Below are 15,890 nucleotides of genomic sequence, written 5' to 3'. Positions count from 1 at the left end.
TATAGAGATGGAGGTCTTAAGATGGTACACTTATTGTCATTTATAGAATCTTTAAAATTAAGTTGGATAAGGAGGCTTCTCCAAAAACAAGGCAAATGGCAGAAGATATTAAAAACATATATCAATATTGATCTTCTCTTTAACTGTAGTAATAAATATATATCTATATGCAAAAATACAAGTACAAATTTGTTCTGGAAAGATGTATTTAAAGCATGGAGTAGACTTTCTTATAAGGAAGATCTTGTAAGGGAAAAGGGACAATCGTTTTTAAAATTGCCTTTATGGTATAATAAAAGTTTAACTATAAATCAGAAGAGTGTATTTTATCCTGAATGGTATAGATGTGGAATTACTATTTTTAATGATTTGATAAAAAATTCTCCCACACATACATTTTATACACATGATGAATTTAAAAACAAATCTTTACTTTGTTGGTAGCAAGATGTTATGTTAATTATTAGATTAAAGTATTAAAATGTTATGTTGGCAACAGTTCTATTATGGAATCGACGACAAATTCAGAAACGAAATAAATACTGGCACCCATGCAGATGACATCAAAACAAAGGTAGGAGAACTCTTTAGTTATGTGGAAATACCTTGATAAGAAGGGAGCGAATACAGTTATGAGTTTTACTGTGAACAATATGATTTTACGCATATGAGTTACAAATAATGTTAAATATGATTAGATTGGCCAAATAAATATTATTAGACATATGTATTTTTTCCCTTAGTATAAAGAATAACAGAAAAAGGAATGCAAATATTAAATGTGTTTTAATAAGTTTTATATAAGTGTTGTATCAAAACGAAAAAAATGGTCTATTACAAAGAAAGATGTAAAAAGGCAATCACTGTCATCTCAAAATTAATCTATGTTATATGATTTCTGTATGATGATAGATGATGATGATGTAGTATGATGATTTCTGTCGTATCAAAATTGCTTTACAGTTATCCTGCTGCGGATTTTCAGGCGAGGACCCCTGTATGAACTTCTACCTGTACTATCCATATAAAAAAATACCGGTAGGTAAACCACAGCTCATCTAAATTCAAAGTATGTAAAATCAAGGTTTTTTTTGAGAGTTTTGTAAATGGAAACAGAAAGGCAGCCTCAGTTTGTTGTTTGAATATTTGAAGGAAATTTTAACTCAAGTGTCCTGATATCTTCTGAACCCTGATCAGGATCAGTTATATATATATAAGTTGTCCATCAAATTTCATGCATATATATTTCACGAGTGTGACTAAAGATCAATATTATGACGAGTGTGACTAAATAACAATAACATAACGAGTGTGACTAAATAGCAATTATATCACGAGTGTGACTAAATGTCAATAATATCACGAGTGTGACTAAATGTCAATAATATCAGGAATGTTATTCACGAGTGTGACTTTATGTCAATAATATCACAAGTGTTACTAAATAACAATGCTATCATGAGTGTGACTAAATAATAATATCATCACGAGTGTGACAAAATAGCAATACTATCACGAGTGTGACTAAATAACACTAATACCACGAGGGTGATTAAATGTCAATAATATCACAAGTGTGACTAAATAACAATAATATCACGAATATGATTCAATATAAATAATATCAGGAGTGTGCTTAAATATCAATTATGTCACGAGTGTGACTAAATGTCAATAATATCACGAGTGTAACTAAATAACAATCATATCACGAGTGTGACTAATGTCAATAATATCAGGAGTGTGATTAAATGTTAATACTATCACGAGTGTGACTAAATAACAGTAATATCATGAATATGATTCAATATAAATAATATCAGGAGTGTGACTAAATATCAATTATATCACGATTGGGACTAAATGTCAATAATATCACGAGTGTAACTAAATAACAATCATATCACGAGTGTGAATGATGTCATTAATATCAAGAGTGTGATTAAATGTTAATACTATAACGAGTGTGACTAAATAACAGTAATATCATGAATATGATTAAATATCAATACTATCACGAGTGTGACTTAATATAAAAAATATCACGAATGTGACTAAAACTGAAATTTCACAAGTAGTCGCCTTCAATGTTGCAAGCCTTTTTCGCTCCACATGTGATCTCATTTAATGGAGCGTTTCTTTTGATTGATATACATGTTCAGGAAATATGACATGACATTAAAATACCTGGACTTTGTAGATGCTTTAACCTGCATAAAGCAAGCATCGGAGTTTTCAATTCACAGAAAGATGAGTAACATAGTGAAAAACGTTACCTTGGTCCCTGTATATATGCTAAAACGTATTAAGATCGTGAATCTTGAAACATTATTGCTTACTTGTGCTATATGCTTAAATGAAAACAGAAAAGGTCATTACATATTCTCATTTGGCAACCACTGTCTGGGTTAAAAATAGTTTACCTTTGAATCAATGCGTAGAGCTTTGGACATGTACGTACCTTTTACAAAATGACTAGTTGTAAATATGGTTTAAACAGTTATTATATTCAATGTTCAGTACGGTTAAAGTTGATAGGTACACAATAGATCACATGACTGAATCACCAGACTAGTCTGAAGCCCCCTACTGATCTCAGTAAGGGCTGTAGAAGGCAACCAGGAGGTGGCCAAAGCTACCAGTAAGTAGTATTTAGTTGAGTGACATAGTTAAATATTGGTTTAAGAAAGGTACCAAATACTACTAATTAAATGGAACTCGAAATTTCCCAACGTAAATAAGTTATTACAATGCAATAACTCCATATTGCTATCCAAGATAACGTATATGGAGATATTGGCAGTCGTTATTTGAGCTTCCTCTAGAATTGCCCTTGGCATATTGATTGACAGCTGCCTGTGTGTAATGTTGCATAGTTTACCCGCTATAAGATATTTGTTTGCTGCATATAATTTTTCATGATTTGATTTGTAAGCTAATTGATCGTTATTAATGAAGGGGTGCTGGGACCTCTGGTCTAGTCCATTCCACAACTTTTTGAGTACGATGTTGGCGTTTGTCATCAGCATGCTTATTCTAGAGGTAAGTAAACATTGAATTCGATGATAGATACATAAAACGTGTCATTATTGATTTTATATTATTATGATTTTTTTACCGACCAGTTATGTAGGGACTCGGTACGAAATTTTGGTGGTTTGGGGTGCTAGAAGTGGCAAAACATATTTGGATGTATTCTATTTGATGACTCATTAAAAGGAAATGCTTTTGAATAATGAAACTAATATATTTCTCAATCTCAGTCGACATAAAGGACGAATGCATACACGGTGGTGTCTCTCGACTTCTTGCCGTTGAACAGGGTATGTCTCAATACACAAAATCTTCGTGTTGATCAAAAGATGTCTTTTAAAATAGTGTTGATATTTTGGTGAAGGAGAACTTTTTGTTAATCAGGGCTGTCTATGAGTAGGATGGTTTCCAGTTTCTCAAGAAATCTCTCGGTGAAGGGGCTTTTCCTCCAGGGAACCAGAATGATCCATGTGTAGCATTATTTCCCGCTTACCAGATGTATAACTGTGAAGGTTGACTTGCTATTTACCAGATGTTTTTCTGTGTATGTCAATTTCCTGTTAATCATATATATTTCTGTGTAAGGCTACTTCCTGTTTACCAGATGTATCTTTGTGTAAGTTGACTTGCTGTTTACCAGCTGTATCTCTGTGTAGGTTGACTTGCTGTTTACCAAATATATCTCTGTGAAGGTTTACTTGCTGTTTACCCAATAAATCTCTGTGAAGGTTTACTTCCTGTTTACCAAATGTAACTTTGTGTAGGTTTTCTTCCCGTGTACCAAATATATCTCTGTGTAGGTCTACTCCTTTTTTACCAAATGCATATCTGTGTAGGGATTCTTGCTGTTTACCATATATATATCTGGCTATGGCTACTTCCTGTTTTTACCAGAGGTATTTCGATGTAAGCCTATTAACTGTATTTGGTTCTCAGGGGATATTTAAGTTTAGTACTACTGTTTATCAGGAGATTTAATTGTGTATAATAACACGAGTATGCAAAAACTCATTTATTGGTTTAAGCAGACTTATTGTTTATTATATTTAGAAACATATTTTAAAGCACATTAGCTGTGTAACTGACGATCAGTTATTGGTTTGAACGAAACGATTTTTCTGGTAACAGACCACAATATTTAGTTGTATATCTTTAGGTACTGAACTTGGTCGTAACGGACTACGAATATAGAAAGTGGAGACTAAACGAAGAACCGGAAAGACCCGAAAATACTGGCGTTCTACCATACATCTCCCGAGATGCGTTTGGTGACATTTGCGTCTCCATAGTTCTCTATTGGAGAAAGTAAGGCTGCTTTACTTGCTTTTGTCAAATGAGAATATTAAATACATTTACAGTTAAGAAAGTTCTGGTAATAATAAAAGAGTTGTGAAATAACAATACGCACGATGAGTAAAATGTTTGGATTAAATAAGAATTCTTGCCTATCGATATATTCATTTATGTAGGACAATTTAAGTAATATTACTTGAAAAAGAAAAGTTGTAATATCTGCAACAAATATAGAATGACGCTGTATTGTTTACTTGTAGAGGAGCGTTGTCGTTTGTCATGCGATCTTTGGCACTGTGCCAAGGTGTAAGTATTCAAACTGTCATACAACATACATCCTCGTTACTCAAGGGCATAGGTTCACTTACACTCTCTTTATACCTGGAATATGTCATAGCAAAATTAAAAATTCGGTGTACGCCACCTTGTGGACGATACACGCAAACTAGTTTCAAAAGAATCTCGCGTAGGGTAACGGTAACATTGTCTATGTCTATGAAGTCGGGTCTCGCTCCTATGTAAACTTCAAAAGACTACAACAGCAAGAGATTGGTGAGGATTATTGTTATACCTGAGACCAATAAAATAGCTTATTACTGCCTTCAATTTTGCTTTGAGTTCGTTCAATATAATCCCCGATAATGTATTTTAGTTGGATAATTAATTCTGCATTTTTGTTACCGCGAAAATAACGAAGAACAAATAACATGAATTAAGCAGTATGACATTAATTTTATGTTTGTGTATTTTACACAGTGTGTTGGAGTGAGCCTGGTTATCTATGGAGGTTACAGCATCAAAGAGTACCCCTCATTTGTGTCAGAATTTTCAATTTCACGACTCAGGTTCAACAACATATATTTCGATGACTTAATCAGAATACTTTCTTCACTGCTGGTGTTGTGCGGGGGTGTATCGCTTTTCACCTCTCTCCAGGGTGTCTCGGTTACCTGCGTGACGTCACGAGCGGCTTATTATGTGGTGGGTACTTGTAACAGCTATTCTTCAATATATGTAGTTAGGCATTAGAATCGCTAGTATGAAATATTTAGAGGCTAAATCAGTATACCATTTAAGGTTTGAACAATTATTTATGATGGAAATATGTAATATGCGTATAAATATTAACATCTAAATGTTGGCGAAAATGTCGTCAGAGTTGCAAAAAATGCGTGTTATGTAAAACATGTTCTTTCATTGATAACGTGATTGGTTACGTGTGACATAGCTGAAGAAATGACGTCACGTTGTTAAGCAGCCCCTACATTTATATGTTTTGATAGCGGCGTCACGATTCAGAAAATGTTTCACTAAACATGACATTCCTGACTGAATATAGATGCTGCTATTTGTAAGGGTACCTCGGTTCGTGATAGCTGCATACTGCTTTATTTACCTGCGTTAACTAAAGTATCCTGCATTTTGGCTTTTGAAACAAAACAAGTAAAAGATAAAGACACAAAAACAAATGCAACATTAAGAAATAGATATATATTTAGAAAATAAAATAAAATGTTTGCTGTTTTATACAAACCCCAAATCACCAATTAAAAAATATATATATTCGGGAACTGAATGACTTCAAAATGGATGTTTGATTTCAATAGTTTAATGATTGCGTCTTATCGACGTTCAACGAGTTCGAATATTGCTCTCTTGCATCATCGATACTCCAGAGATTACGCTCATTTTCGATCTCTGTACCTCTGGGATATGTCATAACAAAATCGAAGGCGCAGTGTGTGCCATCTTGTGGATGAGACGAGAAGAATAGTTTTATCCTTTGATCTACATCAAACGAATCTGTCGGTCGCCAGGAAAAGTGACTGGTGTTAAGGTCGAGTGCCGCGCCTCTGTTATGGTCAAAGGACAGTTACCAGCCTTGCGATTGATCAGTTTGTTTTACCTGACACCAATCAAATGGCCAGTCGTGTGCCTTGAATTTTGCTATGACCTGTTCACGGGGTTAAGAGAGCGAAATCGAGAACGGTTCTTTTTTGTTTTGACATCATATTATACTGGCCCGTCATTGTCTATAGAGATTATTGTACTACCGTTATTGGTCAGTAAGTGAATTGGAATCAACGTCTCAAGTGGTTTGTTTTGTTTCAGTCTGCACTTGTCAACATATTAGGCGTGGTGATGACTGTGACAGTAATCATCTTCTGGGCCGTGTTTTACGCAAAGGTAAATGTTGTAAAAGGAATTCATGATCAGCATGTAAAACAGGGAATTCTTTTGCGAGAAACATTGGTGTCACAATTGCTTACCAATAACTCGAAATTATTATTCACGTTGATTCATAAATACTAAGGCAAGCTTATTCTATGGACTTTTTAAGATTGAAAATTAAATACGATTGATTTGAAAACGTAATATCGTTCAGAAATAATATGCATCTATATATAAAAAAATCCAATGCAGAAAATCAAAAAAAAAAATATTTTTTTTCTCTTCACAAAATGGCCATTTTATTCATGCGTACTCATGAGAGGTAATAACTGTCTTAAGTGTTCTGAAAAACCCCGTAGAATACGGCAAAATAGGAAAGGTGTCCATATAACCCTTTAAATAAAAAGCACCTTTATAATGATAAACACCTTTATAATAATAAACATCTTTATAATAATAATCACGTCTTAATTTTACATACTTAACATTTCTTGTCATTCCTACGTCATACCTTAATTGTACCTATTATAATAGGAATTGATTGTTATTTTCGTTTAGGTTCACAGTGATGAAAACGTTTTAATGACAGTTTTAAAAATACGAGGAAATCTGCAAAAAATTATCAAGACAGCTTACAAACCTGGAAAAAGTAACATTGCTGATCGAACATTATCAAAACATTAAGTCACCAACTTAAACAAAACTGCAGTACATAGGTCGGATACTTGTGCATTCTTACTCTAGTAGGGCTAAGGGAAATTATCTGAAATCACCGTAATCTTGTTTGGAATTTAGTTTATTGCGAGTCAGCGAGATGATTATGACACCATGTTTTGCAGGTGAGATATGGTATGGAACAAGAAGTGGAGGACTTATTTTCCATATCACTGCGCTACGATCCTTACCTGCAGTACGCTCTTGATCTGGTCCAGACAGTAAGTTTGATATATATAAGTGCTTACTAGAGATCATGAACTAACCATCTTTCAATATCCCATTAGGATTATTGTCCCACTCCACTGTGTTCTTTGAAGATATAGTAACACCCCCCCCCCCCCCCCCCCATTCATTTCGTTTTGGACATAACACAGTTGGTCAAGAACAGTCCGTTGATCAGGTAGCCCAGTCGTCAGAGCGATAGTATAAAAATATGAAATCTAGTATGGTTTTCTTGACATCAATTTATTAATCAGTTTTAATTTATGCCGAAAAAAACCCAGTTTCAATGCTTAGTTACAATTTTTGGTATTGGTACGGGGATCCTTAAGCGCTCTGGTTACATATGTACAATATCGTTTGTGTTGACAATCGCTATAATTGTATTTGTTACATCCTGCAAAATCACATATAAATATAGCAGTCAATGATAAAGAGGGGGCAATACTGCTTTACTAGAAAGACAGATGTTCACGCAATATAGTATGAGCATTGAGACTCGCTCAATAATTGAGCAACTGCGAGGGTTGTCAGGAGCTAGATGGGTGTTCTCTTGCACGTTATATTTGGTGGCGGCGGTGGGATTTAGTTGGTACCTAGACGTTTAGTTCCCAGTGGTTAGTGAAGATGCATTGGTACTTATTTAGGACCCACAGGATTCCTCTCGGAAGTTGGGTAGAATAGCAATCATCAATGAAGGGAAAATACTACCTGATGTGTTATAACCCTGGTAGTTTAGCAATATTAAGAGGGATTAGTGGCTGGATGGTGTCTGCTAAAACGTTACATAAAGAAAACAAAAAAGAGATTAAAGCACATATTATTACTTAAAACGTCCTGTTTGCTTTTAATTTACCGCATAAGAATACAAAATTTAAATTTGCTAGAACGAATATTTTTGGGATCGAATGTTTAGTAACAAATGTGAAATAACCACTCGTAGTATGTCGTGGGAAATAGTGTGAAAAGATTGAATAAACTTGAAATAAACATGAACGTGCTGGGTGCTTAATTTAAAGTATGTCAGTCAACTGCATATTTAGGACGCTTTGTCATGTGAAAAATTATTGCTAGAAAGTGGTTTGTTTTTGTTTAATTTATAGTGTATTACCATTATTTTGTTTTGCTCGTATACTGTAACTTTACACTGACATTGTAATTTAACAATATACATTGCTGTAAATATCTGTCCACATCTAGTATAGTACAATCATAATGTAATCGTAATAAAAACATGTGCGACTGCATATATTGAAATAAGTGAAAATCACTATATGCGGTGGAAACGTAGACCTATGAAGTTTGTGGTTGGTGGTGCAGAGGGAAGTATATTCACCTTTCACCAGAACGGGTCGGGGTCCTATGCCCCGATCCAATGTATAACGTTATCTGCCCGTCGGGTTTCTTAGGGGTACTCCGGTTTCCTCCAACATTAAGTCCTCCTGGGTGCTACACTCCGGATCAACAAATAATATTGATATTTTGGTAAAACTTATTCCATATTTGTTTTAAAGTTACATTCAAAGTCAGTGTAAAAATATCTTCATATATTTTCATATATTAGATTTGTTATTGGGGTGTGAACATTTCGATAATTTGTTAAAACTCAAATTTTAATATAGCACTTGAATTGGTATATTAATTGTACTCAATACAACCACAGTTTTTTGTTCCTTATCTTATATGTGATGTCATTGGTAGATGTTGCCACATTACCGTTCGCGATTCGATGCTTTTATATATTATGTTTCATTTTAATTTACTGTATATGTGTTCCAATGGAAGTTGTACTATGTTGAGATTATGAAAATAATACTGCAGCTTCTGCTGACTTGGGAGTTTAGGTGACGTAAGTTTTCGGGTTCCCAGTTCCCAAGCTATAATCATGCAAAAAAGAAAAAAAGTTTCCAATACATATTTACAGCTTTTAGTAGTGATACGGCTATCCTTAAGTAACATGTATGGTGTAACGAGAACTATAAATCGACACTTATAAACACATTAACACAATATTTGCTCCACACCTAAGCTGTCGTTGTTTGTATTTAAAGCTGAAATGCTGTGGAATAACAGGACAACAAGACTTCATGAATTTGGTCCCATCGGGGACCTGGAACAGAATTTCCCCACATTGCAGTAATTTTAGGGTAAGTAGTATAAGTATAGCATGGCGAGATAATTATCAATATAGTAAGATATATATGGGGCGAGAGTGTAGGCGTATCATTGAGTTTGATAATGAGGTGGCATTTATTTTTATACTGAAGGTAGAGGTCGAAGAAATTGGTAGATACATTTTATGATATAGTAAAGGTTGAGAATCATTGTCATATTATGTTAATAAATATCAAAGATTTTGGTAGTTCGTGAGTAATTAATGTAATTGTGTAGGTAGCGAAACTGATAGAGAAGTTGACCATATATGTCATGCTGAAAATCTCATTTTGAAATTAAGGTCACCGATATTGGCACACTGCAAGTTAATGTCCCCGGTTCTGTTAGTTAGGTGACTATTCTTGTTAAAGTGTTAGTAGCGGTCGCAGAAATTGTTAGAGAGATTGACAATGTATTTCATGCTGAAAGTGATATGACTTTGGAAGTGAGGTGACAATTTTTGTCTTACTGCAGGAAAATGTCAATGAGTTTGGAAGTGGTGTTACCGTTTCTCCCCCAAACATACCTGTAGTTTGACAGTGAGATGATCCTTTATACAGTATTATACTGAATGTAAATGTCATATAATCTGCCATCATCTATTACATGATACTGTAGAGTTTGGAAGGAAGGGTTACATTTGGTGTCAAACTGTTGGTAAATATCACCATAGTGAATTGACCAATATTGTCGGAATGCCATTAAATACCGAGGAAACTGGTAGAGAGGTGACCAGTGATGTCCTAATGACCACATCATAGAATTATATATTGATATGGCCATTATTGCCATACTGCAGGTAGATACATCTTGGTAGTAAGGAAACCATTATTAGCATACTCTAAGTTAAGATAATAGAAACTAGCAATGACGAATGTTAAGTACTGTTATGATATATTGCAGCCTTGCGCTCCGGTTCTTCAGGATCATTTCAGGACATTTTCGGGCGTAGGTCTGTCTCTGGTTTCTTTTTTGCTCCTTTTACAGGTAAGTACGTTCTAAATACATCATCATTATAGTACTAATAATCAAACAAGTTCAAGATTTAACAACGTGGATCCTGATAACCTTGTTATATCATGATACGGACAATTCATATTCGTAATTGAATCAAATATACAGCTCTATTGTGTAGGCCTCCGGCTCAACGAACATGTGTTTTAATGCAGTATTTGATTGCGCATCAGTGCCACTGTACAAATAATATATTTGTCAGTACATGTGTACCTAATAGTAATAGGTATAATATACATATAAATAGATAAGTAATTAGATAAATTGATATCACATCTCGTATTGGAGACTTGGTGCGATACGTTACCTAAATATCAGTTCCACTTATAGGTGGTGTATTACATTGCACATGTACCATACTTATAATGACTTAATCAAACATTTCATTGGCACGTGTAAATAATTCATTGCCAACTTATACTGTAATGAAAGTGTGCATGATGCGTGACGTAAATACCAGTTACAAGTGTAACGTATTTCAATAAACACTTATCAACATTTCTCTCCACGTCAGATATTGCATTCACATATTTATATGACATAACATTGATCGGCAGATACTGTCCATTATAAATGAAAGACAAGAATTTACAATTGCTTAACAGATAATGTTCTTTATACAATGTTAATATGAAATAACAAATTTATTTAACAAAAAGTGACCTTTGCATATAGGAAGTACCATTTTATTGACAGATTATTATCCTTTATATATGAGATACAACATTTGTTTGTCAGCATAAAATGTCCTTTATATATGAGATATTATATTTGTTTGAGAGACATTTTCCTTTATATATCAGATATAACAGATAATCCTTTATATGTGAGATCTGGCATTTGTTTGTCAGCAAAAGATGTCCTTTATATATGAGACATTACATTTGTTTGACAGATGGTATCCTTTATATGTGCCAACAAGAAGATGGGGGAATTATCCACTGGAACATCTGTGTCAGAATCTGAAAGAACAAGACCTACTGCAGAACATGAACCAATTATTCCTGCCGCTGAACATGAACCAACTAGTCCTGCCGCTGAACATGAACCAATAAGTGTTATCTCAGAACCCATGCAAACTACTCCGGCCGTTCGTAAGGGTGTCATTGGAATTCTCAAAAGGAGAGTTACTCAGTTATGGGCAGAGTAAGTACGAAGATAACAGGCTTTTAATATTACACTTGTGAATTGTGGGACAGTAATCGTCCTTGAGCATGCGTTAGTATTATTGAATTGTCATTTTCAAATAGATGGTAGTATAGTATTGCTGTCAGTTAAATATACTTTAATATACCTAGTATACGAAGTGAAATCAACAAGGTTACATATCAAAATGTGCTGTGTAGCCGAATAACGATAAACGCTCTAAATATTTAAGTACTTCTTTATTTAGTGTTGTCTGATTTCAATTATTGGTTTTGTATGACTGTTTAAAAATGAATAAGTACACATTTTTTAGAGCATTTCTTTAACATTTGTGTATAAACAATCAGTTATAGTCATTCGAAAAGTACATTCTTATGATTTCTTTAAGTAACTTTAATAGTTTCTGTTATTATTGAACGGTTTCAGTCAAATTTTCTTAATGGTTTCTTTCAACCTTTTTCTTGCTTAATAAAAATGATAATATACAACATGCATATAGCTCCCTATATAATGTGTAAAATTACTCTAAAGCGCTTTACACCATACGGATAATAGTATTAGTTATAATTGTGAAACAAAAACAAAGGCTTAAGATCACTATTATACATTTAAGCAAGCAGATACTCATCGCAATGAGAACATAAATGAACAAATAAAGGGTGGTATTTACATGACGTTTTTGAAAAGACACTAAAATGAAGACGTGAAGAGGTGATTTTTGATGTCCCTCTTGAATTTGGCCAGGGTATTTGACTCTCTAATAGCAGATGGTAAGCTATACCACAACGTGACCGAAACCCTCCCAAAGCACCGGTTTCCACTACGAAAGTTTGGGACACACAACAATAATTCTGTTCTTTTTAAGGTTCTGATGAATTATATAACCGGTAACATATTGTAGTCTCTGTAAATAATTTACAAATTTCGGTTTATTCATATGTGTCTTGCTTAGATCATTTTCGTCATCGTAACCCCATAATGGTAATTCTTTTGTTTCTGAAATAAGAATAAAACCGACAGGCAGGTTGTATAAGCACTATAGATAAAGTTCTTATCAGATATATTACATAGTTCCATCCTTTCACAAAAAGTTAATAAAATCGTATTCATCCAGCATTATCAAAATCTGAACATATTAAGACAAATTAAGCCAAAAAAACCCAAAAAACTCGAGAGAGTTACCTCAGTAACCCAATACAAGAGAAGTAATACAGAAAGCAATCACAAATTATTAAGTTTTTCGTCGGTTACTCTAATATTTAAGTTTGTTTCTGTTTCCCGCAGTTGTTTGTGAGTGAATAAGTATAAATTTCAGGTATTTCAACAGCATCATTTTGACACTGATAAGTTAAAAACTTTTGACACTATAATGATTTGGTTTTCTTATTCGGGAACATGTTATTCCAATTCATCCACTTATCAATCTTTTGTTTGAATTATTATGTATAATTTTTACAGCCGATTGGCTATGTATGATCTCATTGTGTCGATAAACAGTCGCAAAGAAAAAGATTTATAAATCAATCATATTTTGAATGTGGTTGTAATACGATTCTTTAAAAAGTAACAATATGTCACCTGTCCTTCATTAATTAAATTCCATAATGTACAAGATATTTATTTGTTGACATTGTTTTCTTCCAGTGATAAAGCCAATGGTGTAGGCATCGTTCTTAAATTCGTCACATTGGTAAGTGTGTGTACTAAAATTAGTCGTTATTGATATACGATTATGTCAATAACTTGTTTTATATTTGTGGCGAATATCGACTAATTTTCAATATCTTGACAGATTATTAGTTGAATTAAGCAGTTGAAATTCTAAAATCTTCAGATCAATAGGAAAATTGCCATTGTCTATTATAACAATGATTGTATTTCATTAGCCGAGTGCAAATTAAAAAAAACAATGAAATGAACTTGCAGTGTTATCATATATTCCATTTATATTTTGTAAATATCATAATTCTAGATTATATCATTTTAATACGTGACATAAACGTTTCATGATTGACAATAGTGCTTGTATTATTTTGTAACTCCATTGATAATATATCTTATGTTAATGTATGTTAAACAAACACTGTACTCGTCACATTGTAATCGGTGATGTTTGATTTAACAGCTTTGCGGACTGTCTCTGGTTGTGACTGGCCTGCTGTTGAAGTTCGATGATATATTTGATGACATAGACCTTCATACTTTATTCTACAAGCTCGGCTTTAACAATCGCCGGTTTACCTACTACTTAGTGGCCGTAGCGTATTGCATGCTGGGACTTGGCATTTCGGAGATGGCCATAGTCTTTTATGGACTCCTTATCTATTGCTGGAACTCTAAATTCCTTGAATACATAGTACGGTACCATTTGCTAAGAAGCAACAGCGAGACCTGGCCCCAAGGATCTTGAAACGATCTTAAAATTGGCTTTAGATAAGGCTTAACCAATCACAAATAACGTCATGAAAAGTGACGTCATACGTGATTGGCTAAGCAAAAAAACGTTTCCTGGTCCGGGGGCCTGTTTTCAATTTTCCCATTTATATGTTTTCTGATCAAATTTGCTTGAAAAACATAATATTAATATTTATAGCTATATGTATTACGGTTGAGTTTGTTTGAGACAGAACCTCTAATAAGAGACTAGTGTGGTGAAAGAAATATTTGTGCATCACTTTATCTACGAGGGAAACATGAACAATTATAAAACATGAACTAAGGTACCATTACATAGTCGATCCTATCTTTCGTATCAAGCCTAACAGTATAAACATGTACACCTTTACATGATAGCCTGACTAAGTGCAGTCTTTTGGTCTAAGGTTCAATTGATATTAAGCACTATGTATAACTCTAACTAATAGTTTTATTCTATATGATAATAAAGAAATTACTTTCTGTTTTTTGGGTTTTTTTTTTGTTGAGATAATAGGAACATTCAATTTCTTTCTTTGTTTCAGTTGATTGTGCTGCGAGGCAGTTTTTGTGCTGTGTTGATAGTGATAATCGGGCTGAGTATTGAGTCTAAAAGCAATGTAAGTCGTGCACACTTCCCTTTTAGTTTTGTATGGAGTTGAAGAAACTATCCGTAAATCTGGTTTTTATTCCAGTGTTGCAAATTTGTTATATCTTAAATCAAATTTAAAAGTCCCATTTTCTTTTAACATTTTTCTGGTTTCTGTTTCAGATCGATTGGACGATGTATGACCAGCTCATCACAGAGTTCAAAACCTATCAGAATTATTATTATGGAAATCCTGGTATAACTTGGAATTTACTCTTCTTTAAGGTATAAAACATTTTTCAATTTCTTTTTACTGCAAACTTTTAACGTAACTGTAGAAAGACGATACTATTCTGTACCTGCGGTAATCACATTTGTCAGACATTATGTTTTTTTATGCTTATCTCGCCTTTTGGTAATTCTTCTCACATGCAGAGTACAGTAAATGAAAATAAATCCATTTTTACAGTCATGTAGACAGCAAAGATAACCAAGTCATTGTGTGTTATAATGTAACATGCTCGTGTTATTTGTAATGTTTCCTTTAGAACGAAACATACGCCAAGGTGCTCTATGTAATTTGTAGGTAGGGGGTAGGGTGCTTTGACATCAATCGAAAACGTACCCAGAAATGTTTATTATAAAATTATCTTTATCAACTAGATGGAATGCTGTGGTGTCGGCAACTACGGGGATTTCAACACCATAACCATGACAAACAGCAGGCAAATACCCATCTACTGCTGCAAAAATGTAACAGAATGGAGACCGGATCTGGATTCAGGGATGGAGTCTTGTACTGACAGCCTTGTTGCTGACACTTTCCACGAAACGGTAATGTGTACATATTGATTCATGACCCTTTAGTAATAGCTTGTCGAATTCATGTGTGACCCGAAGAATCCCTGTTACGTATGATTAACCGCTCAATCTCTGTTACATATCGTATGTTTATTTATTATCTAATGACAGCAAAAGTTGTAGAGCAAAATGTGCACCCCCGAAAATATTTACCCCAAGAAATTAAGCGCTCTACAGTGCCACCTTTTTATTATTTTTTTGTGTTCTGTCACATCCTAATCAAACGTAAAACAATCATTCAATGTAGATTTCAAATTACACATAAGTGTTTTGTTTG

At 33.8% G+C, this 15,890-nt stretch overlaps 1 protein-coding gene across 1 annotated transcript in view; it reads left to right on the top strand.

Moving 5' to 3' along the window:
• LOC110464290 overlaps positions 1–15,890 on the top strand; it is a 56,645-nt gene that overhangs the window by 17,773 nt on the left and 22,982 nt on the right. The window contains exons 6-21 of the mRNA XM_021519426.1: positions 500–574; positions 964–1,038; positions 2,959–3,042; positions 4,190–4,338; positions 4,587–4,632; positions 5,083–5,307; positions 6,439–6,513; positions 7,338–7,433; positions 9,486–9,581; positions 10,492–10,575; positions 11,498–11,748; positions 13,393–13,438; positions 13,874–14,104; positions 14,709–14,783; positions 14,936–15,037; positions 15,416–15,586. Of these exons, the coding sequence (XP_021375101.1) occupies positions 500–574; positions 964–1,038; positions 2,959–3,042; positions 4,190–4,338; positions 4,587–4,632; positions 5,083–5,307; positions 6,439–6,513; positions 7,338–7,433; positions 9,486–9,581; positions 10,492–10,575; positions 11,498–11,748; positions 13,393–13,438; positions 13,874–14,104; positions 14,709–14,783; positions 14,936–15,037; positions 15,416–15,586 (1,881 nt within the window). The remainder of the gene's footprint in view (positions 1–499; positions 575–963; positions 1,039–2,958; positions 3,043–4,189; positions 4,339–4,586; positions 4,633–5,082; positions 5,308–6,438; positions 6,514–7,337; positions 7,434–9,485; positions 9,582–10,491; positions 10,576–11,497; positions 11,749–13,392; positions 13,439–13,873; positions 14,105–14,708; positions 14,784–14,935; positions 15,038–15,415; positions 15,587–15,890) is intronic.

Source organism: Mizuhopecten yessoensis, unplaced genomic scaffold, assembly GCF_002113885.1.
Source record: "Mizuhopecten yessoensis strain PY_sf001 unplaced genomic scaffold, ASM211388v2 scaffold10979, whole genome shotgun sequence".
Taxonomy (NCBI): Eukaryota; Metazoa; Mollusca; class Bivalvia; order Pectinida; family Pectinidae; genus Mizuhopecten; species Mizuhopecten yessoensis.
This window is presented reverse-complemented; position numbering and strand designations above follow the sequence as displayed.